This window comes from Miniopterus schreibersii (genome assembly GCF_964146895.1).
Source record: "Miniopterus schreibersii genome assembly, chromosome: 12".
Lineage (NCBI taxonomy): Eukaryota > Metazoa > Chordata > Mammalia > Chiroptera > Miniopteridae > Miniopterus > Miniopterus schreibersii.
This window is the reverse complement of record NC_138112.1, coordinates 27137578-27161007: the sequence shown is the minus strand read 5'-3', so window position 1 is coordinate 27161007 and position 23430 is coordinate 27137578. Positions and strand designations below refer to the sequence as shown.

The following is a 23430-nucleotide window of genomic DNA, read 5'->3' as shown; positions in this document are numbered from 1 at the left end:
GGAAATTTCTTTGAAGTCTTCGGTTTATTTAAAAAATTCATGTAAATTTTGTATTCTGCTCCATGTTACATTTTATACATTAATTTTCTCTCACTCTCAAATCTTTGCTTAAAACTGACCTTCCAGGAAGATATACCATGTTGATTTTATGAATCCACCTATCCATTGGCACATTCATAAACCCTTGAGGGTTTATATCCAAGTTTGAGGAACACAGACTTAGAAGACTTCAAGAGCTGGGAAAACAACTTTCAAGGAAGATTAAACAAGGAGTTCCCTCCGGAATATTAGAATGGACCAGTAAGGATAATTGCACTTCCAGGTCATATTCCTGATCTATTAAAACAGAATCTCTTAAGATGGGGCCCCGGAATCTTTACTGACAGCTATCCCCATGACTATCTTGCATACTGGAGGTTAAGGACCATGATCTCAAGAAGCATCTTCCTTACCCCCAATTCCCCTACTACAATTTGTGACTTAGACGTAGTCTCTATGAGCTAAATACACTAAAAGGAGGACTGGTGGAGAATGTGATCTCTACCTGATGTTGGCTAACCAATGGCTAGGAGGCTAGAGAAGAATATTTAAGTTCTTTCTAAGCCATCAAGAAAGTAGAGAGGGTCTTTTCTGAGCCTTAATCACAGGGCACAGGGTACATTTAGATAAGGGAACTCAGACATTCTTCCCCTTTAGTTAAGATTCAGGTGTTTCTGTATTTCTCCCTCTTCTTTATCAATGCTTAGCTACGTAATACATGTTCCTGAAAATTATGTGAGCTAAATTTTTATGAAGTCAGCTACATTTCAAATGCATCAGGGGGCATATTAGTTAATAAAATTCTATATTTTTATTCATCAGCTCTGGTTAACTATGAAAACAATGAAGTCTTATACAACAATTGGCACATGGGTAGATATTGGTTTGCTTCCTTACCTATACTTTGCAATATTAAATAGATACAATAATTGTGAAGTTTCTTTGAGAAAGCTATAATAATTCTGTTAGTCTGTTCAACAGAAAACTACTCAATGATGAAAAAAAATTCACAAAATACTGTTACTGAAAAAAGAGGCCCGGGCAGTATAAGCACAATTTGAAATTATATTCATGCCTGAAAATTATTGAAAAGCTCTACAATTAAGTGTTAGCAATAGTTAATGCTGGGTAATGACAGCACAGATATTTGTGATGGTGAGAGGAGCCAATTTTACTTCTATCCCTTGATCCCTGGATCCCATATATTATAGTTATTGAGGTACAGCACCGTTTACCAACATTCTGTGCATCTGAAGGCATTTCTTCTTTTCAAATGTTTTACAGTGAAGGTATATTACTTTTAAAATAAGAACAGTTATTTAAAAAGTTGGATGCTGCCCGGCCAGGTGTGGCTCAGCGGTTGAGTGTCAACCTAGGATCCAGGCGATCAGGGTTCAATTCCCGGTCAGGGCACATGCCCAGTTGTGGGCTTGATCAAAGACCCTCTCATCATTGATGTTTCTGTCTCTCTCTCTCCTTTCTTCTCTCTGTAATCAATACAGATATATTAAAAAAAAAAAAAGTTGGATGCTGGGTAATGTTTTGTTTCCTCTAAGGAATTCTTCTGTTTTGTGTTTTCTCCAGGCTGAGTGTGATATTGAACTTCCAGAAGCTCAGTGTTAAAATCAAACCCTTATGATTTGCAGAGATTTTACTTTTTTTTTTTTTTGTCATTTTCTTTTTAGGTCCATTTTTTACTTTATATTTTTGCAGGAATAAAGCAGGGCATTAATAAGTAAGCAGAACTTTGTTTATAGTCTCTGATACCAGAGGCCTATCAAAATGAGCAGAGCTGATGATGCCTTCCTCCCAGTGTTCACGGTCAGTTTCAATTTAAAAATCAGAAAGCACAAATAAGTAGTTAATAGAAAATTTCAAAGATATTCTTTGAAAGCTGGTGCAGTCTGAGAAACAGAAAAGGTTTGCCAAATTTCTTCTATGGATCATAATAAAGGAAAATACTACCAAAGAAATATCCTTCATCTTTTGAATAAACATTTAAGTAAATATCATCCAATTATTTGCTAATAATTACTCAAACTTTAATAATTTCCTTTAATGAGTTCCTTTATTACTTGAAGAAGCACCTGCTGAGTTTTTAATTTAAAAAAATCTGTTCTGTTCAAATGATTTTAAATGTCCAGGGGAGGGGTGGTAAAAATGTTTTGTCCTTTAAAAACTAGATTGATCTGAACAAGAATGAAACTGTAGAGCTGAGCAAAAGTGACTCAGGGTTAACTTAATACTGACTAATAAGGGAGAGTGCGAGCCGATGGGTTAGAAACCTGACTATTGTTACTGTAAATATTCCTAACGATAAAGAAATAATCATAGGGTTGGATGAAGACTTATTGAAGATGGAAGAGAGTACATGGAATGATTTTCACCATTGTTTCTGTTTTTTAAAACATAAGAATTATGAAGTCATCATATAAGTATGGGAAAGCAGTTTGAGGCATCCCCTGAGAGTTGTAGAATCTTCGAGAGAGAGCTAGTTAGCTATTTGGCAGAAAAAAAGCAGCATTCTTATTGCCTCTCAACTCACACCAGCTGGAAGGGAAAGTTCCTTCAGAGCTTTTAAAGGCTAAGAACAAATGGCCAGAGGGCCTGTGCAGGCCAAAGTAAGTACTCCAAGTCTACTTTCCTATCCTCTGAGGATAAGAAAATGAAGGTTCTCTTGCGATTAAAAGAGAAACCAAAGTCTGGTTAAATGGTAACTGACAAATTTGAATTAGGTAAGTAATAATATATTTACTCCATAAAATGTTATCAGTATATCTTTAATTCTTGCTCTGTATGAACACCTTGATAAACTCAAAATATGGTAATACATTTAAATAATTGATATGATTACATTTTTAGGCTATAATGGCCCAGACATTGTGCTATCTGGGTTAATTATTGGTGACTGAGGAAAACCTGCAAACCCATTAGGAGGTATACGCATTCCCCAGTGGCATCCGCCTAAATTCCAGCTGGAATGGCTAGGAGGCAAAATGCAGCTTCTACCCAGCTGGCCGGCCTAGCCATTCCAAGCCCACGGGGTCAGTGCTCACAGCCTGGCAGTGACAACTCTCTTACCAGCAGGGCTTTTGGACAATTCCGATTCAAGCCTTGATAATTCTGATGATTTAGCTTTGTATTCATTGATGGTGGGTGAAGTCTCACTGGACTGTGGTCTTGCAATTAAATCTTCTGAGGGAAAGGGCTGCCCATTCACTGGAAAATGACCAGAAGTCTTTGGCTGATGTGTTTCATTTTTTAATGCACTTGGGCTTGAGGTTGACTGAGGTAAAGGCAAAGGCTCTCTGTACTGGGAAGGTTTAGGGTCCTCCAAGAACCCATCCTTGTCCCGAACATCTTCTGCTCCATTCTTCAACCTGTCATTTTCTAAAACACTGAACTCTCCCACTTCCCGGCCTTGGACGAGCCCAGGGCTCTGCGGGAGCTCCTCCTTCACCGCAGAGAATCTCACGTGCTTTAAGGGCTCCAGTGAGCTTGAGGAGGAGTCATCTTCTGGACAATGCTCCTTCTCAGAAATCCTCTCATGGATGGTTAGGCCAGGTGACACAAGTTTGCTTTTGGGTTCAAAGTTCTGATGCAAACGAACAGTTTCGGAGTCGGTGCTGCTGGAGCTGGAGTTGCGCTTCAGGATCCCTCTTGGAGCCCCTCTTGTGGTGAAGGAGTCTGTCCTTTGTCTAGGAAAAGACTGGTTCTCATCCTGCGTTAAATCATGTGATCTGGAGATCATTTTCCTGGCTTTAGGGATTGGAGGTTTGATATGGGATCTACTCTCTGGGACTGGAAAAGTCTGCTTTGGTTTCTCTAACTTTTGGCTTGAAATATCCAGGATAGGTGACTCTTCTTTTGACGCTGATAATTCACCTGAAAATTATAATACGTTAGGTGACACATCAAATGGAGAGTAATGTATACTTTAAAACACCTATCATAAACTTAATCCACATTTAGCAAAAGTATTAAAATATGAAAGACAATAAAGTATGTAGTATAAATAAATGCAGACCTAATTAAAAAGCCCTTAGTATGCATGAACTTCATTTAAGATTACTGTGCTTGCCCGGCTGGGCATGGCTCAGCAGTTGAGCATTGACCTAGGATCCAGGAGATAGGAGTTTGATTCCCAGTGAGGTTTGCAGGCTCGATCCCCAGTTGGGGGCATGCAGGAGGCAGCCGATCAATGACTCTCATCATTGATGTTTCTCTCTCTCTCTCCCTCTCTCTTCCTCTCTCTGAAATCAATAAAGATATATTTTAAAAAAGAAGAAAAAAAGATTACTGTGCTTTACACATACTTTGTGGTATTTATGACTCAATAAAAAAGTTTTTTAAAAAAAATTAAAAATTCCTCATGGAGGCAAAGGAAAAACACAGAAGTCACTTTAAAAAATTTATATATGGAAACCAGAAAAATGAACTTAATTAAATAAAACAAAACTCAATACCTAGTGTCAAATGTTAAAAAAAAAGGTAATATATTCCAGTGACATTTTTTTTTTAATTCTCACCCTAGGATATTTTCTCCACTACTTTTCAGAGAATGTGTGTATGTGGGAGACAGGGAGAGAGAGGAACATTGATGCAAGAGAGACACATCTATTGGTTGCCTCCTGCATGCACCCCCCCGACTGGGGCTGGGAATCGAGCCTGCAACCGAGGTGGAACCCTTTAGTCCAGGGGCTGAAGCTCTAACCACTGAGCCAAACCCGCTGGGGCTCCAGTGACTTTTTTCCTGTATAATATTTTATGCTATACAAAGTATTTACAATGGACAGGGGAAAATTTACTAACATTGCCCTGGCCAGTGTGGTTCAGTTGGTTGGAGCATCGACCCATACACCAAAAGGTTGCAGGTTCAATTCCCAGTCAAGGCACATACCTAGGTTGTGGGTTTGATCCCCAGGGTGCAAGCTGATCAATATCTCTCTCTTTCTTTTTCTTTCTCTTCCTCCCTCCCTCCCTCCCTCCCTCCCTCCCTCCCTCCCTCCCTCCCTCCCTCCCTCCCTCCCCTTTCCTCTAAAAATCAATGACAACATATCCTCAGGTTAGGATAAAAAAAAATTTTTAAAAAGAAAGAAAATACACTAATATTAAAACAGGCAATTTAAAGTCCTAACTTCACTTTCAATTGCTAAATTTTCTACCCCTTGTCCAATCTTTAACGTTTGTGAAATTTTCCTACGGTCACTTTTGAGGAGATTAAGCTGTCTAGCATTTAATGTCCTAATGGTAAGCAAGAATGGGAAAATTTTGTAAGAGGCAGGCTTAAGTTAATGAGGTCGCAAACCTGACCTAATGCTCCCAAGGGATTGGGCTGATGGTTACAGATTAGACGATCGTGACACTGTTGAGTGGCCTTTTTCTTTTGAGGCAAACTTTTCATTTTCAAGAGAACTGTGTCTGCATATGGTAGACATCCAATAAATGCTGTCAATGAGTGACTGAATGCCTCTGGTCCAAAAATTTCCCAGTTCACTGAGGGGGAACACTAGGCTTAGAGGTTACACACGAGTCTCAGCTCCACGACTGGAATGCACAAGCCTCCAGCCTCTAAAGCTTCTGCTTCCTTCCCTCAGGCAGGAAACCAATGGGCAGAGCAGAAGAAGAAAACCATCAGGACCTTTCACTTTCTCTAAAAAGTTATTTTAGTTAAAGGAACTCTGAGAATTTCCCTTCGACCACAGATAACACAGATAAAAATATCTAGTCCATAAAAATAATATTTACCGTCTTTTGAAGTCTGAGAGAAACCAGTCCTTCCATTTCTTGACTGCTCATTTTTGGTTTGTTGAGATAAGTCATCTTCTGGCGACTTGGAGCTATTAAACGGATTCTTCCTTTGCTGGGGGAAAAACATTGTTTATTCAACTCATTTTAAATGTCATAACAGCAACTCAGTGTTAGCAAATGCTTCTTAGCTCCAATATTTGATAGTTTTATCCAGTAAACTCTATCTGGCATGTTTGAAAAATGTTTGTCCTGGTTCATCAGGGTAGCGTAGAATTACTATATATGTCATACAAAAAGATAAAACTGTTACATAAAATATACTCAATCCCAGAGTTCTACAATGTTAGACCAGAACCAGGCATTCAAATCTATATCTCACATTTTATAGAGGTGAAAAAAAACTTAGGCCTGGATATATCAAAGAGCTGGTCAAGGTCAAGGTAAACCTGAGACTCTAATAAGGACAGGTTCCCACCACCAGTGCTCTTTCTACCAGCAAGACTTTCATTGTGCTAGGTTAAAGCTGTACTAAATATAATTGTAATCGAGCTTTTCCATAAGGATTTAATAAAAGAGACTTATCAAAGTATCTTGAAATATTTATAGCCACTATTATGATTATCAATTCTAATGAAGAAAGGGTATCAGTAAACAGAATTTTTTAATTAATATAAGACTAAGTATCAATGTTTACTGTCCATAGTTTCATAAATTGGCAATTCCCTCCCCTAAGCAGGCCTCTAACAGAGAGTCAGAAAGCTATGAATAGGACTAACAAGCCATATTCCATAAACTTAAAAGCAGCAGCCCCCAATAGCTTCAGACTTTTTATTCCCTAGGGCAAGAAATCTGGGTCTTCAGTATGATATACCAGTAACATGGTATTCACCAACTTTCCCACCACAAGAGTGACAATGTATATTAAATAGTAAAAATTATCTGTATCTAGTACAAAAAAGTACTACAAAATTCTCTCTATATTATGGTGCTTTGATAAAATGAGAGAAATGTCATTCCCTCCAAAAATGAGACTTCCGAAATCTGAGCTCCATCTACCTTAGCTGGAAACACAGCTGAGTTCCTGGAGTTTTCCTGGGACATATCAATCACAGTGGAAGCTGGGTTTACCACGCTGGAACTGCAAAAGAAACGATAATTCAGAGAATAAACTCTCACCCTTTGAGGAAGCATAAATCATGCCTCTGAAGCCAAAAGCTATTAAGGCAGGATAGGAGAGGAAGTTCATAAGATCAATCTGGCAGGAAGGGAAAGGGAGTCGGGCCTAGAAATGATTAAGCAGTGAAGCAAAGGAAAAGGCAGACCAGAAATGCAATCCATCGGTACCAGGTACACAGGGAGTTCACAATTTAAGTTTTCAGAAATGAACTTGTCACAAAGTCAGGAGCTAACATCAGATGCAGACGAAGGTGAGCAAATGATCTCAAGGAGGGAACGCCGTTGCCGAAATATAGCTCCAAAGAATTTTAGGGCCTCGTTCCATAGGCCAGGGCCAGAATGGCAGGGTTTACTCCAACTCAGGTAGCAAATACCGAAGAGAAGACTCAGGTGACACGAGTGACTCAGCAAAGGAGCAGAAGCAGCAGGAGATCTAAGAGATTCTGTGCAGGAAGGCTGGAGGGTCTGGGCAACTTACTGAGAGAACTTTTGGCCCAACTCTCCAGGCTGGCCAGGTGAGTCCTTGTTCACAGACAAGACAAATAAGGACAAGCACAGCATCCAGAAGGTGGTGGGAGGTGAGAAGCCTGGAGATGGCTTAGAGGAGTGAGAGAGATTCTCTAGACCATGATTCCCTACTAGCAGGACCAGATGGGCCCAGAATGAAAGCAAGGTGAGAGTAAACGGAGAAAACTGAGTTGAGCAGGCTCCCTCTGGAACAGCCACTCCCTTGGCTATTGACTAAGAAGGGCAAAAGAGGGTCACAGTGACTCTGGAGGGGGAGGAAAACCACCTGCTCAGACTTCCTGTTCCAGTGGCCTTGCCTGAGGCATAAGAGGTGAAGTCACTACTGGCCAAAACCACGTGCCCTATTAAACTCCACCAGTTCTCTTAGAGTCAAGAAGATGGAAAATACCTCTGCGGGTGCTGGCTTTCCACCATGCAGTAAAGGAACTGGAGGCTGAGGAGGGGAGCAATTGCCTTGCCCAAGATTATTGTCAAGAAAATCGTGGGCTACGTGTTCCTGCAGCTTCATTTCCTTTCTTTCCCTCTGCACTTCAACTGTTACTTTTGTGCAGAGTCAATCCCAGGAACAGGATGAAATTTTGAGGAAGCCATTCTTCCTTTTGTTACCCTCCTCATTGTTCCAGAAAGTAATTACAGCAGATGAGGCAGATGTATAGAAAACACAGTCCGATCCCATGGATGTGAGAAAGGGGAAAAAAGGATGGGAAGGGGAAGGAAAGGGAACAAGAGTAAGAACTTAAAACGGAGCCAGAATTAAGGCTAAAAGAAAAAACACCTTGCAATAGGTGGGCACAAACTTGAATCAAGTGATCTAGCAGCCAAGGCGAAAAAAGAAATCTGGTCGCTGAAAGAAAGCACAGTGTCCACACAATAGAAAAACGAACAATAGCTCGGGACTAGAAAGCAATTTTTCTTGCGTGTCATTTTAAGAAGCCAGTGAGTGGAGTGAGGAATCTTATGCACAGTTTCCCAGAGGGTTTTGTATCATCTCCCTTAGTAAATAAAGCAGTCACGTAATAATCAGAGGAAGCAAGCCAACTGCTGCTGGTCAGGGGTCTCCCTGGAACACCCATCTTCTCCTGCCACCTTCTTCCTTTCCCCTTCCCCCTTGCCAAGAAGAAAGGATAAGCAGAGCCTCTAATTCTTCTTTCTCTGCTCCGGGGAAACCCAGCCCCGAGCGCACATGTTGCACATCATGTTTTCCCCTCCTCCCCAGAGATAAACCCAGTCTCTCTCATTAAACTCCATCCAGCTATGCGGTTCATGTTTATTCTGCAGCCTCACCCTGTGTATACATATCTTATCTCTCACAGTAAACTTGGAGATCCCCCAAGAGTATCTGGACTATCTTTCTATCCCTATAATGCCTTCTACAGTGCCTGGTATACAGCTGGTGAATGACTGACCAAATGAAGGCCAACTGAGCCAGCGGCAGGGAAGGCGGCAGCAGACAGGTGACCACGTTTTATTCTGTTTTGAAATCCATGTTATTTGCCAAGCTACAATGAAACCCATTATTTAGGTTTTAAACAAAATGTCTTTGTCCTGCTATTCAGAAAGCAAAAGGGAGGAAGAAATGAGGCATTCAGAACACATGGACAAACACTAAAATGCCAGAAACAAACAGAATTCCCTGGGTTGCCTTGTAGTTGAGATAGAGGGGAAATGGGATGAGAGTGGGATATCTGGTTAGCTTAATTAAAAAAAAAAAAATTAAAATAAGAGCCTTAGGCCTCAAGCTGTGTCCCTGAAAATACCGCTATTTCCTAGGTTAAGCTCTGGCTTTGCTTCTCTCGAAGAATACAGCAATGTTTTGCTTGCCTGTCTTTTATGGGTCAACCATCACTACAGTAATCATCTTCTCAATTGACCTTTGTGAAATCCTATGAGGTATATATCCCTCACCTCATTTTACTTGTGAGAAAACTGAGGCTTGGAGAGGTTCAGTACCTTACTTGAAGTCACAAAATTAGCTGTGAAAGAGTTGGGGATTTGAACCACGTGTGTCTGACCCTGACTCCAAAGACAATCGTCATAATGGCTAGGCCACCCTGCCTCTGTTTCTTGCATTAGCAAAGCTGTGGTTTGTAGCCAGAGGACTGGAGCAAAGTCTGGGTGATTCTTCCTTCCCCATGACTCTTACATCTGTCACTTCTTGTCCACCTATATGAGTGCCTCCACTATTTCTGTCATGTGTATTAATCTCACATCTGACCTCTGACTTCAGAGTCCGACTCCTATAAACCATTCAGCATTCCACCACTAAGCTGCAACGGTCTAAAACACAATGGTGGCCCTGCCCTTCTTCTGCTCATTACCTTTCCCTGGATCCTCAAGGCCTGTGGAATAAAGTCTGAACTCCCCAGAAAGGAAATGGAGATGTTGCACCATCTTCCCCAAATACCCTCTCACTCCTTCTTTCTGTTGACCTTTCATGGTATACAGGCATGGTATATAGACAACGTGGTCTATATACTCACTGTCCCCAAACCTCACCTGTCTCTGCTATCTCCACTCAACTGGTCCCCCAGCTCCTCCCTCAAGCGTTTGCTCTGTTCTCTTTGCCCAAATCCTTGCTTTCATCTCCAAGCCCACTCCAAATCTCACCTCTTTTGTGATGCTGCTCTTGTGTCAGCCCAGCTGGAAGTAGGTCTCCTCATCTTAAATCTGACAGCACATTTTACTGGCATTTTGGATTTATTGGCATTTGGGAGGAATTCGCTCCCTGCCTAGCGCTATTTGTTATCATGTGATCAGATATTCTTATACAGATGTGTTATTTTTCCTAAGAGAATATAGTCTCTTTATAACCAGATACCGTGTCTTTTGTGTCTCAGAATCCCTCTCAGGAGGCAGTAGACTGTGTCCTGTATATGGAAGATATTCAATACATTCCACAAGATGGGCTTTTTAAACTTGTAAAGCATGCCAAATTCTATTCCCTATGCTCTGTCATTTCTTCCCTCAGGCACCCTTCAGAAATTGCCTGCAATCCTAGAAGGAACACTTACACAAAAGTGTTTACTCCGTGAAGAAGATTATTAAAATATTACACTGTGATCTTGGCATTCTGATTCCCCTCCTAAAAGTGTCTGCATTTTAATGCAAGTCTTTGAAAACTAAACTAAAAACCAAACAAACTCATATCAGGCACTGTGCAGGGACTCTTGGGGGAGAGGGAGGGCTTTACAGTCTTAAAATCACGCCACACAGGCCGCTGGCCTCTCCATTTGCTTCTACGTACAGCCATCGAGTGCTTCAGCTTTCAAACTTTAAAAATCTTTTGAACCTTAACCAGCCTTTCTCTCTAAAACAACAGCACAAATCATAGACCTTCTTCTGAGGTATCTTCCAGCTTAAATATTAACAGGGTCTAGAATCACAGGCAATCCTGCAAGTGCTTTTACTCCCAAGTGTTTTGTTGCTGCTGATCTCTCCCTTTGGACCACGAGTTTCTTGGAAGCTAACGCTGCCTCTCATCCCAGCACCCAGCACTGTGCCAGCACATGCTACACTCGATGAAACTTGGACACATGAACAAACAAGTGAAGAAATGGCTCAGGGACAACTCGAGGGAACAAAATTGGGAAATATGCTATGCCAAGCCTTTCAAGCCCATCTTTTTTTAAAGCAAAATGTTACTTCTCTGGGGCTACCACACTTTGCGCTATGGTTTATCTACAGGCTTATCGAACACAGATATTCTCATCCAAGGACAAGGCACTCTGACATCACAGTGAAACTGTTCCTACTGAAACTGACTTCGTTAAAGACCCTATAGAATTAAGAAATATTCTTTTAAGAGCTCAATATAAATGGCTCTGTTGGGCAGAGGTCCAAGAAACGAAATGGTCACATCACTGGGCTGTAATCCATCCAAGGACAAAAGATCAGACGAATTGTCCACAGATTGGCTCATCACAAAAGCAGCTCAGAACTTGCATCCAGACAGGCTTACGTTACTGAAAAGTCGAATACTCCTTAGAGTGGAATGCATGTTAGATCCCTTCGAAGGAGAAGCACGCTACCAGGCAACTGAGGGATGTGAGATAGGAAGGATGTGGGAGGAGGAACCAGGAGGGGAAGGAGCTGGGAAGCTTGCAACGTGCTGGAGACACTACTGTTTTTATAGAGACCTGGGCTGGCCCTGTCTGCAGCCACGGAGCTAAGATAATATAAGGTGCCAGAGGGACCAGTCCTCAGATAGATGGTTTCAAAGGAAGAGATGAGAGTGAGAGACAGAGAGACAGAGACACCAAAAGGTCAGTCCCCTTCCAGGCTCCTTCAGACCGAAGAAGCACCAATAGCAAGGACATCTAAGGCTCTGGTCAGTAGAGAGGCTACTAGACACTCAGCGTTTCCCAGAGCACCCAAACTTGTCCTACAAAATATGTCATCATAAGTTACAAAGGAGGGGCTTCTCGTCCCAGAACAGGATACCTCTATGGTCAGGATGCATTACACCTCATTTGCGGGCAGGGTCCTGACCACAAGGGAAGAGCGCCTCCCATTGTTACTCTGCCCTCCCCACTTTGGCTCAGTCTTGCAGATGATCATGTACGTGCTCCACAATCATTTTTTTCTTGACGGGGGGCCATGATGTGCCGTCAAGTGTAGTTCATGGACCAGTGCTAGTCGTGACCTGTCTGTTACTGGTTCAGAATGAGATAAGTACAGAGATTGAAAGTATGCTTTGATAACTAGAAATACATTTTTTTAAAAAAAAAAAAAGCAAAATACTGGCTCTTTACCACAGTTTGTGCCAACACTGCCCACAGTCTAGCCAACCCCACCCTGCTGAAGGTCATTAACCAGAACTGTGAACATTTGGAGCTCTCCCCTTGCCACTCTGAAAGAAATCTCGTTCACGGCTCCTCTGTTCATCAGACCTCTCTCTGCTGCCTGGTGTGACAGGTGCAAACAAGGACGAGTTCCCAAAGAACACAGGTGGCCTCCAGTGGTTGAGCACATACTCGGTACTCACACTGTTTTCATTCCTCACAGGCAGAACCCGCGCCCCCCTCGAACTGGTTCCACAACAGAAAGAAGAAATCGAGCCACAGGGACCATTAGAAAACCTTCAGGAACTATGATACCCAGTCACTGCTGCCTCACGCTCCCTGGGTCCTGGCTAAGAAAATATTGACAGGTATTGAGTCATTCTATTGAAGTTCACTTAGTCTGAAAGTACAGGCCCCAAAATACACTGAACACACCCAGTTCCCAAAGGTTAAAGAATAGGTGAGAAATGCTGCAGGAACCCGATACTGAGTAAAGCAGTGGTTTCTGACAGGGAAAGGGGGAAGTAAACAAGGTTCCGGCTACAGCTCTGGGCGATCACCACCCACGCCGTGCAATGAGCAGAGCACGCTGGGTCCATCTAACATTCTTATTCTTGCCTTCCCGGACATCCCTCACCTATGGTATAACAACATAATTATCAGGCCACTTGGAAATTGCCAATTTTCTTTCTTCCTGAGAAATGTTAAGTGGTTCCCATACCTCATTGCATTTAATCTCACAATATCCTGGTGAGGCAGCTCTGTTCTGATTTAGAGAAGGGACCCCAAGGACTCACAAGACCCAAAAGGTCACACAAGGAATGCGGCAAACAATGGAGACACGAATTTTGGAAACTTGATAGCCTCAAATTGAGGAAGAGGGGGGAAATACCTACCAGCCCATGTGGGGTCACGAGGAAAATGAGTCGGGCTATCAGGCCCTTGAGGTGAGATGAGTTCCTGGGAGAAGGACAGCAAATCTGACCCACATAAAACTGTGCAATTAGCTAAATTGGTCTCTGAAACTCCCAAATTTTCTCCTTCTGTGGCATTTCTACCCTCTTCCCTTAGTCAGTGCTCTGGGGCCCTCCACCCCCATCAAACCTGGCTCTTAGGAGCTGCTCTCAGTTCCTTGGTGGTTGATCTAAATGACTGTGTTCTCACTCTCAGAGTTTGCATTATTTTAGGTCTCACCTCTCCCTATGGAAAGAAGGCAGGCCTTAACCCATTTAGGAGGGCTATAGGCAGCTGGTAAATGGGGTGTCACCAAGAGGAAAGGAGTAGGGTATTTTTCACACCCTTTCCTGAGCTTCTGGAAGTAGCTGTGTGTATGTGAGAGCCCACCCTTCCATTCCTTGAGCATCTACTATGCCCTATGGACTGTGTTAGGAATTCTACATTTACCAGCTAATTAAATTCTCAATAATCTTGCTAGCAAATTATTATCATTCCCATTTTACAGCTGAGGAAACAAAGGCCCGAGAAGTTAAGGCACTTCCAGTGCAAGGTCACAGAATCAGTAAGTGGCTACTGTTAAGGAGCTTTAACTTCTAGCCAACATGAACTCTACAGATACCACAAAACACTACAAATTGCCCCAGAGGAGAAACAGTGCAGCCTCCACCCATGGAAAACAAAGTGAGCCCTCTCCAACAGGGAACTGGATAAATAATGGGTACCGTAATAGAGTCAGTATTCCATTATCCATGTGGCATGACTTTATTCATATTTGACTCTGAAATGCCTTTGGGTGCCTATATTACAGAACCTCTCCCTCACCCATAAATTATGTTGGAAACACCCCTGTCCTCTGGATACTTCAGCCTTGGACCCTGACTCAGTGAGTTCCACCAGCAAATTCATCAACTTTATCCCAATTGGAGACTGAAGTGAACTGTCTTCACTGAGAAGCTAAAGATAAAATGGAACTGCCCTCCCACCAAGGGGTAACAACTATACCTCCAAGGGACGGACACCAATAGGAAAGTCCTTAAGTCCCTAAAAGCTAATCATCATGACTCAAAAGGTTTGCGGTGATGTAGCCCCACAGTCAGCTACTTCATAAGAAGGAGGTACAAATGTACATCTTAATTGGCCAGATGACAATATGTATGGAAAACACCAAAAATCAGGACTGAAACATTAGGACAATCTACATCATTAAGGGGCATCTACTGAGCACCTGCTACTGAGTGCCAGGTATTCTACACACATTATCACTAATTCTCACCATAGCCTTTCCTGGTATATATCATCATTCCTATCTGCAGTTAAGAAAAGAGACTCAGAGAGTTAAATGACTTGCCCACGGTCAAATGGCTAATAACTGGCATATTCAGGATTTGAATTCATATCTGTCTAGTTCCCATGCCGGAGCATCTTCCATCGTACCAGGCTGCTATAATTTGATCATAATTCATCTCTTCCCTGAAGTGACTCATTACCCTATATTCATTTTAGAGTACCTCTTCCTTCTACCCCAAGGAAAAACTCCTTAGTACGATAAAATCCCAGCTATTGTTGGTGCTGGAAGAAATCACCACTTAATATTTTAATTTTACTTCATATTCAGATTTATTAGACATTCTGGAAGCTGGGAAACAGTACTACCCAGGCTTTGTTTACATCAGGGCACAGAATTTTCTCAGACATGCCCTTCCCCGTGCCCATGAGGCCAGTCTAGCATTTGCATGAATAGCCCGCTATTTTGCCCGCACAGCACAGCACAGCACAGCACGCCACGAGTCCCACATGCAGCAGCTCTCCCCGTGAGCTCCGTCTTACCTTGGGCTTGCTGGTCCCACATCTTCTTCTGGCTCTTCCACAACACCGGCTAGCTCTGGGGGAAGGAAAGCATCTTTGTTGACATTATTCACCCAGCTTTCCTTTGCCCTGTTTTCTCTGTCCTTATTCTGCTCAGCTGAAACAGGAAACAATAAAGACAGGAAGGTTATCGCTCACCTCCGTGACCTACAACTCTCATATTGGCTCTTATCACTGAAGGCTGCAACCTGAAATTCAGGCCTTCCCTGAGTGCCAAGGCAATCACTAATGTGTCTGCGTGTTAGGGATCAGAATTAGATCTGCAAGAGGAGTCAGTAGTCGATTCTTTTGATGTTAGCTCCCCGTGCCCAGCAGAGTCTCCTGAGAGCAATGTGCAGGTAACTCCAGAGCCAACTGAAGCACAATTCTGACTGCCTCTAGGTGAGTCTGACCTGAATTGGGGTCAAGACTGAATGTGCATGGCAGGGGACGCTGAGGACAGGGAGTCCCCCATGGAAACATCAGCATGATCATTGCGAAGCATTTACTAAAACATTTACAATGTCCCTGACTTGAGGGTGAGCTCTGGGATACAAAGGGGAACAAATGCTTTCAGTCTAGGATGCCCTCCCCACCCACCTCCTTCACCTCCCCCCAGTATCTCCACATCCAAATTCTGCATATTCCTTAATGCCCAGTTCAGATGCCAGGACTCCACCAAACCTCTGTGCTCCCTCTCCAGGAATAACCTCTTTTTCCTCTGAACACTCAGGGCTTGATCGGCACCTCTCAGAAAATTAGCATCAACGGAGTGATAACAGTGCCATGCGCGAAGCTGAATGCTTTTTGCATTATCCTATGAGGAGGGAGTGACTTTCCAAGTGTACAGATCTGGAAATTGAGGATCACAGAGTTCAAGAAACTTACCTAAGGCCACATGACCAATAAGTACCAGGAATACTTTCATCAGTGTTAAGAAGATGAGGCAATATAGAGGCTTCCAATTTCCAAACATACATTGCAAGGTGGTATTCCCCACAGGTCTCTTTATATTAAAAATCTAGTTTTTTCAATTGCGAAATGGAGTCCACAGTACTAACCTATACCCCTCAAGATTTCTGAAGATCCAAAGGGTTTTGAAAATCAAGAGGCCTGTGAGCAATGCATGGCACACACTAAGCAGGCAGCCCTTACCTGCAAGGAGTATGGATCTTTCTTTCAGAAAGAACGAAAGCGCAGCTCTGCCATTTGCCAGAGATCTGACCTTGGGCATGTAGAACTTTACATACCCCTTATATAGTAAATGCCTATCACATATTAGATGCTCAGAAGGTGATAGTTATTTTCCTTACTGGTACAGGCAAGATCTAGGCAGGGGCTGTTCTCAGGGATAAAGATTTACACTGACTGGCCCAGAGTTAGAGAGAAGGCACCAGGGAAGTATTTAATGAACTCAATAGGATTCTAAAGTAGCCCTCAAAATACTGTCTTTAGAGTTTCTTAAATAATGTACTTGGTTGATTAAAGAAGTATCAGAGGTCAAGGTCATTGAACAGGGAGACTAATCTCTTTCTGTCTAAGCTCTTCACCCTATTCAGAAGAAAAGGTTCTGAATCCTCAGTCAAAAAAATACAATAAAAAAAGAAGAGGTGGTAGATCCCTATGAGTCTTAACTGTCCATGCTCCTCCTCCGCACCATGGCATCTGAAGGGCTTCTTTTTACCTTCAACACCACCCTGAGTCACTCAGCCCCACCCTTACCCATCCAAATGCAGGGCAAGGACATACTGAGTTTGAGGACTACACATTATGAAAAGTGTACGTTTACATGATTTCCCTCAGCAGATTTTAGTAACGATTCTGATACTTCCCTTCTCCCAACTCCTCCTTCCCAGACAAATGCTGGCTCTAAATGCAGTAGCCACATCAACTCACCTGCGACCTGGAGCCGCTTCTTCCTCATGGATGCTCTGATGATATCTGCGCCATGGATTTTGTCTCTGTGCCTCTTGGCCTTGGCTTCGTAAAACCATTGGCCACTCATATTCTTCAGCTGCTGGTCATCCTTAATTTTTTCAGGCAAATGTCTACAAAAGGAGAAGAGCTTTACTTTGCTGAGAACCCAGAGTAAATAAATGAGTTCACTGTGACACATTTGTAAACATACAGTCAAAATGGGCTCTCGATGTCTTACAAGATTCTGCAAATCTCCCAGATGACTAACACATGCATGTTCCCCATTGACTGAGAAGTCAGTGAAGCCAAGGCCAACATTTTTTAAAAATTCAAAGAATTAATCCACGATGCCCAGATAATGCCTGAACTTTATCAAGGGCAGATCCACTTTTTGGCCCCACAGTCTTCTGTGTCCACTGTTCAAATGCAAATAAGCCAGGGAGAGATGATAATATTAAGCTTCCCTAAGCCTTGGTAATCTTATCTGTCAAAAGGGGTTAATAATAGTAACCCACCTCAGGGGGTTGCTATGAAGATTAAATTAGTTTATGCATATCAACCGCCCTCTGCACATGCCTGGCACCTAATAAACACACAATGACTAACTGGTGGGGTAGTTATCAGCTTATCAGTCCTTTCCATTTCAGTGCAATGAGTTTACCAGGGATTTTCCTGGAAGCCTGTGGGGAACAACGCATGATATCCCTGGTTAGGGAAACGAATGCTGAAAAGGCAGGCCAGAGAATCAAGAAAGATCATTTTTATGGGGCTGGGGGTGGAGAGTGGAGGCAGAGGCAGAGGCAAATGCCTTTCATGTAGTCTCTGCTTTTAAGGTTTCCACAATCATTCACACTGCTGAAAAGCTAAAACCAAAAGAATAAACCAAGCACTGCCCTCCTAAAATGTCCCTAATTTACACTGGCTGGACAAATTATGTTCTGCTTCACAAGTCCTTCTGCATCTCTCTATCCGTCTCAATAAAATGAGGATCACAAAATCTCTTTTCTTATTCCTGGAGATGCACTCAGAATAAAGCGGAATAAAAGCCTTGAGGAGACTGCACTCTAGGAAGATAATGTGCTACATAAATCCCAGAAGGTTTTAGGACTGCTATTCAAGCTAATATGCAAGCTTCCTAAAGTAGCAAGTCTAAGTCTTAGCCAGAGTGTGAGCACTGTGGCCACACCAGGATGCTGGCAGAGCTGCGAAGGAGGGTGCACACAGGCAGACGTGGGAGGGAGAAACGGGAGGGGCAGTTACCCTGGGCCTGGCAAGGCCGTTTCCTCTCTTCCAAGTGTGCCTGCAGAGTGTCTTTCCACCCAGAGTCCAACTCCTGCTGGGACTTCCTCTCCCAATTACCTAGGAAGAAGGGAGCCCATCCCAAACATGCCCAATCAGAACCCTCAGACACACAGTCATGACAGCTGGTCACCAAATCCTGGCAGGGACAGTGTCGTCACTTCGTGGTTCTGCGACACCAGAGAGGCCATGGTTTTTATTAAACGTTTGTTATGGTTACCCATTGCCTAGGTTTTCAGCAGAGCAAACTACGGCCCTGGGCTGCTGATGGAGTTTCTGCCTTCTCCTCTCTAAAAGACCAACTTTGAGTTCAAGTCCAGAAGAGAGAGGTCCTTCCAGCTTTCCCTATTAGAGAGTGAGCCCCTAGGGCATGGCCCGTACACAGTACATCTTTGCTTTGTGTCTGAAAAGCAATGGAGTGAAGGTATACCATATGAGACCCTGCCACCTGGCTCAGGCTACCTTTTTGGATTCATTTTCCAGCACTTACCCCAAGCTCCCACCTGCCAGTGCATTAGACTTCTTACTGTTCCCCAAACTTCCCTTTCATGACCCCTGTAAACGTCAGAAGCAGGAAGGTGTGGCAGAAGGACTATGGGCTTTGGAGTCTCCCCAAAATCAGGTCCAAATCCTAGCTCTGGCCCTTCCTGGATGAGACCTTGGGAAGGTTACTGAACCCGTCCAAGCATCAGTCTCCTTGTCTGTAAAGGTGAGGGGAAAGAAGTCCTCCTCTGCAGGGCTTCGGGGATGATTAAATGAGGCATTTACCGGAAAGTACCTAACAGTGCCTGGATCTTGGTAAGGGGTCAATAAGTGAGGATTCTCTGTGGATGTCTTTCCCTCATGTCTCTGTCCAGCACGTTGTTCTGTGTCCTTCAGATCCAGCTGCCACACTGCCCTGCCAGGAAGCCTTCCCTGATTCCCAAGGGCAGAGTGCAGAGTGCCGCTCCCCATGCGCCCACTGCACCTCCAGGACAGAGCTCACCACACTGTGTTCCAATGACCTATCTGCACATCTGTCTCATCTGCCAATCTGTCAACTCTGCAAACTGTCTGAAGGTGAGACCCACGTTCTAATCACCTTTGCAATGCCGGCGCCTAGTATAGAGCCCGGCACAGAGCTGACACCCCAGGACTGTCTGTTGAGTGAATGAACCAATGAATAAAGAAATGCTCGGCAGCCACCCAGTCTGAGTCAGGCGAGACATAGGAGAGATCCTGCCACTGCCGGGGGCGAGTGAACCGTACTCAATCACGAGGGCCGTGCAGCCTCCTGATGAGGCAGAACAGCTCGTCTCTCAGCGGAACAGGGAAAAGCATGGTGAACTATGGCATCAGTCATTCTCTTTCTGAAAGAGACCACAAACCCTCAGAGCATAAGAGCTCAATTTCTCCTCATGAGGTTTATTTACTTATTTTTGTTGTTCAACTGAAAGGCATTTTGTACGGGTCTTTGTGCAATTCTGGATTTCTCCTGCCTAAACACTGTCTGCCGGCCTCTGCCGATGCTCCTCTTCCAGGGCACAAGGGGAGTCAGGCTCACCGAAGCAGGTGGCCCCCGGGAAAGCCGGTGGTCACTACAGTAAGGAATTAAGGCTGGATTTCTGGCTCATTTCTTTTAAAGTGGCAAAAGAACAGGAAATTCTCTCGAATTCAGTAAGAGCTATTTATGTATATCTCAACATGATAATCTGCTAGGTTTAATCAATTTATTTTTCTGTCTCGGTCATTTGAAATATTTTGTAGATGAATTCATAGGTGGGGCATCAAAGCCCAAGTTTTGTAAACATGTAGATGATCGAAATAAAAACACCCCATTACCTAGGTGGTGCTGTTAAGATCTTCTCTACCAGCCCACGTTGCTGTCTCATTTTCCCTGAAGTCTAACCAAATTAGCATTTAATTCTCTAATCGTCGTATCGTTTAGTTGAAGTAGAAAAAGGGTAAGAGTCCTGTGACTCACTTTTTATACCTTACCATCCTCGCCCCACATGCAAGCTGTGCTTAGTAAAGAGCTGAGGGTGGGCAGGGTGCTGAACAAACACCCAGGGGCCGGGGGGCAGAAGCGAAGGCGGGAGGGGAGCACTCAGTGCAGAGGTGACACCGTCCCTCCCGCTGCCCTCCACGCAGAACATACCGGTCATCCCCGCATTTCTTCAGCTGATACATACAAAGCATCTGTGTTGTGCTGGGTCCCCTGCGTGGCACTGTACATGCATCATCTCTTTGAATCCTTACAATGTCACCATGATGTACAAAGAAGTTAGTCACCTGCAGAAGATGGCCATCTTGGGTCCTCTGTACGTTAAAGGCCATATCTGTTCCTCTGTTCATTCACTCATTCATTAATCCCCTATCGTACACCAGGCCTATGGTTGGAACTGTGCATAAAAAAAAAATCAATCTACAGGCCTAACTGCCAGTGTAAGCTCCTGTGGTCCAGAGAGAGAGTGAGCACTTTCAGAGGAAAGCCAGGAGAGCAGTGAAGCCCCTCAGCCTGGCCTCAGCACTTTCCCCCCTTTCCTCCTAGTAATTACAAAGCACACCCCCTCTTCCAGCTATTCATCATGATTAGGCAAAGGCCTAGCATCACAGGCAGAACCTGGTTGATATTATCTAGTCAACTGTGCATAATAAAAATCAGCAGGCTGGCCAGAGAGGCTGGCGGGTCCATTCCCCAGCTTTTTGTTTAACCCCTCATCAGACTCCTTAAGACAGATGGTTAGATATGTGACTTGGAAGTAATCTTAGATGTTTATTTTGGATGTGAGAGCTGGGAGGGACTTTAGATAGTTACAAATGGCCTCAGTTTATAGATTAAAAAAATTGAGACCCAGAAATGTTAAGAGCCTTGCCCAAAGTCACACTGAACTGGGCCAGCTAGACTCCTGGCCAGTGCTCTTTGCACTACCCCATCCCGCCTCTGAGAGCCAAACATGATTTTGGTTTCGAAGATGGCTATCACATTTCCCTCTTTCTACAAAGGAATTCAACCTTTGACAGAGAATCTGAAAACCAACACATGCAAAAATGAAAATAAACTGCAACTGATCCTTATAATGGCAAGTAAGAGGCAACAAGTGTCCCTTGTGTCACAGACACATCCTAGAGCCCCACAATCTGCTGGGAGCCAGCACAGCGTGCGGGAACCACAGGCTTTGTAGTTTGATGAGCAAGTTTTCAATCTCACAGGGCACTCAACCCTTCCCCCCGACTTTCTCACTGCTGAGTGGGTTCAGCTACATTGTTAGGCGGAGGAAAGAGGGAAATGCATGTAAAGCTCTGTGTACAACGTGGTTCCTTGACAAATGTTGGTTCCTCTGCCCTTTCCTTGGACAGAAAACACCACCAGAGGTCCTGGGAAGCCGTTCTTCAATGATAACTGTCTTCATATCAAAGAAACTAGGTCTTAAGGATGCAGCTGAGAATCATAAGATGTGGTCGCGGTTGAGATGGTATCTGCTATGAGAACGCCCCATCACCATAGATGTGGTTGTGTGTGCATGGGGTGGGGGACGTACATGGTGCTGGTGGCTCATAGACACACATGGGCAACGATTTCCTGCTGGCAGTGTGACGCAAAGCACAGGAAACACCACCTCTAGAGTGTGTCATTTTCAAACCATAAAAGACTAAAATTACATATGTGTACATGATTGTGCCTCTTAAAAAGTAAGAGGGGGGAGGGGATGGGAAAAGAGAAAAAGAATCCATCCTGATGTCTGCTTTGCTGCTGGTTTGTGAAATGTCTCCAGCTGGTAGTTAGGGAAGCAAGCTGGGTAGAGATGGGTGATAGTATCTGGGCTCAGGACCTGTGGCTACACATAGAGGCAGTCGTGGTGGCAACAGTGACCTGGAACTGTCATCTTCTAACTGTAGCCCACAGACGCCACAGTGGACATTCCCTTGGGTTCAAGTCCATATTCTACCACAAACAGGTTGAGTGATTTGGGAACTGGACACTTCCCCTGCATGGCACTCATTTTATTCATCCATGAAATCAGGATGGGAGGTAACATATAGACTAAATCACCCCCAAAGTGTCTCAAATGAGCTTGGATGTGAACAATTCAAGGCACTGGAAACATGAGACACGGCAAGCAGATTCCAGTCTGAATGCCAAACCTCATCTACGACCGTCCCGAAAAGGATTCTGAGGCAGTATCTGGTTTTAATGAGGATGTTCATTAGTGATGTCCTCATGGCTCTAGGAGGGTATATTGCAAAGCCCATAGTGAATTAGCATTTAGAAGAGCAGTCTCAATATTTGTGTCATGTTTGACTTTCTAATGTTTTACTTAAGCTAATATTATAATTGTATAATTTAATTCCTAAAGCCACATACAACTAGAAGCATGACTGAGGCATTATGAAATCATGTTTAGGGGAACAAGGTTGAGATTTTAAATTTGTAATTGATAATCCATTGACTATATAAAGGCCATTACATGGCAAGTTCCTTGAGGTCTAGAATCATGTTTCAATCACCCTAGAATTATCTTCATATCATCATGCAGAGCAGTTCCCCATATTTAATAGGTTGAGTACCTATTAAGGATAGGTAAATTTCACTACATTAAATAATTGAGAGGTTTTAGAAATAACTTCCTCCTAAGTAATCAGACTACTAACCAGAGACTTCTGTCCTTTTTTAGAGGTAAGGGGGAGTGGTGAAAAGGGAATTAAAACATACTCATCACCTGTTATGAGCTAAGAAGATTAAGAATTATTTTACTTAATCCTGGCTTTAATCCTTTAACTTCGGTACTATGGTCATTCTCAGTCTCTGAGTTGAGGCTCAGAGAAGTTAAGTAACTTGTCCTACAAACCATAGTCAATCAGCGGTGAGGATAGGATTCCTGTCAGTTCTGACTCCAGAGTCCATGCAGAGAAGTTCTTCCCTTGTGTCATGATGAAACCTTACTGTTCTTCTGAAAGAATAGTAGCAGTGAACAGTATGGGGCAGAAGGAACAGCACTGGGCCAAAAACTTTGCTTATTATGGCTTTGGCACTGACTAGCTATGTGACCCTGGGCAAGTTACTTCCTCTCTCTGGACTTTACCTTCTTTTTCTAGAAAGTGACCGATGTAGACCCCAAGAAATCTCCTTTCCAAAACTGTCAAGCTGTAACTCCGA

At 43.4% G+C, this 23430-nt stretch overlaps 1 protein-coding gene across 7 annotated transcripts in view; it reads right to left on the bottom strand.

Moving 5' to 3' along the window:
* SYTL2 (synaptotagmin like 2) overlaps positions 1-23430 on the bottom strand; it is a 100663-nt gene that overhangs the window by 30567 nt on the left and 46666 nt on the right. For 4 of the 7 annotated variants that reach the window (XM_081155023.1, XM_081155025.1, XM_081155029.1 and 1 more), the window contains exons 2-6: positions 16974-17125; positions 15060-15114; positions 6847-6928; positions 5788-5902; positions 3121-3924 (exon numbers count right to left, since the gene is read on the bottom strand). In XM_081155023.1, the coding sequence (XP_081011149.1) occupies positions 3121-3924; positions 5788-5902; positions 6847-6928; positions 15060-15114; positions 16974-17125 (1208 nt within the window). Of the gene's footprint in view, positions 1-3120; positions 3925-5787; positions 5903-6846; positions 6929-15059; positions 15196-16973; positions 17126-23430 lie in introns of all 7 variants that reach the window. The other 3 variants (XM_081155022.1, XM_081155024.1, XM_081155026.1) reach the window with 1 other exon arrangement.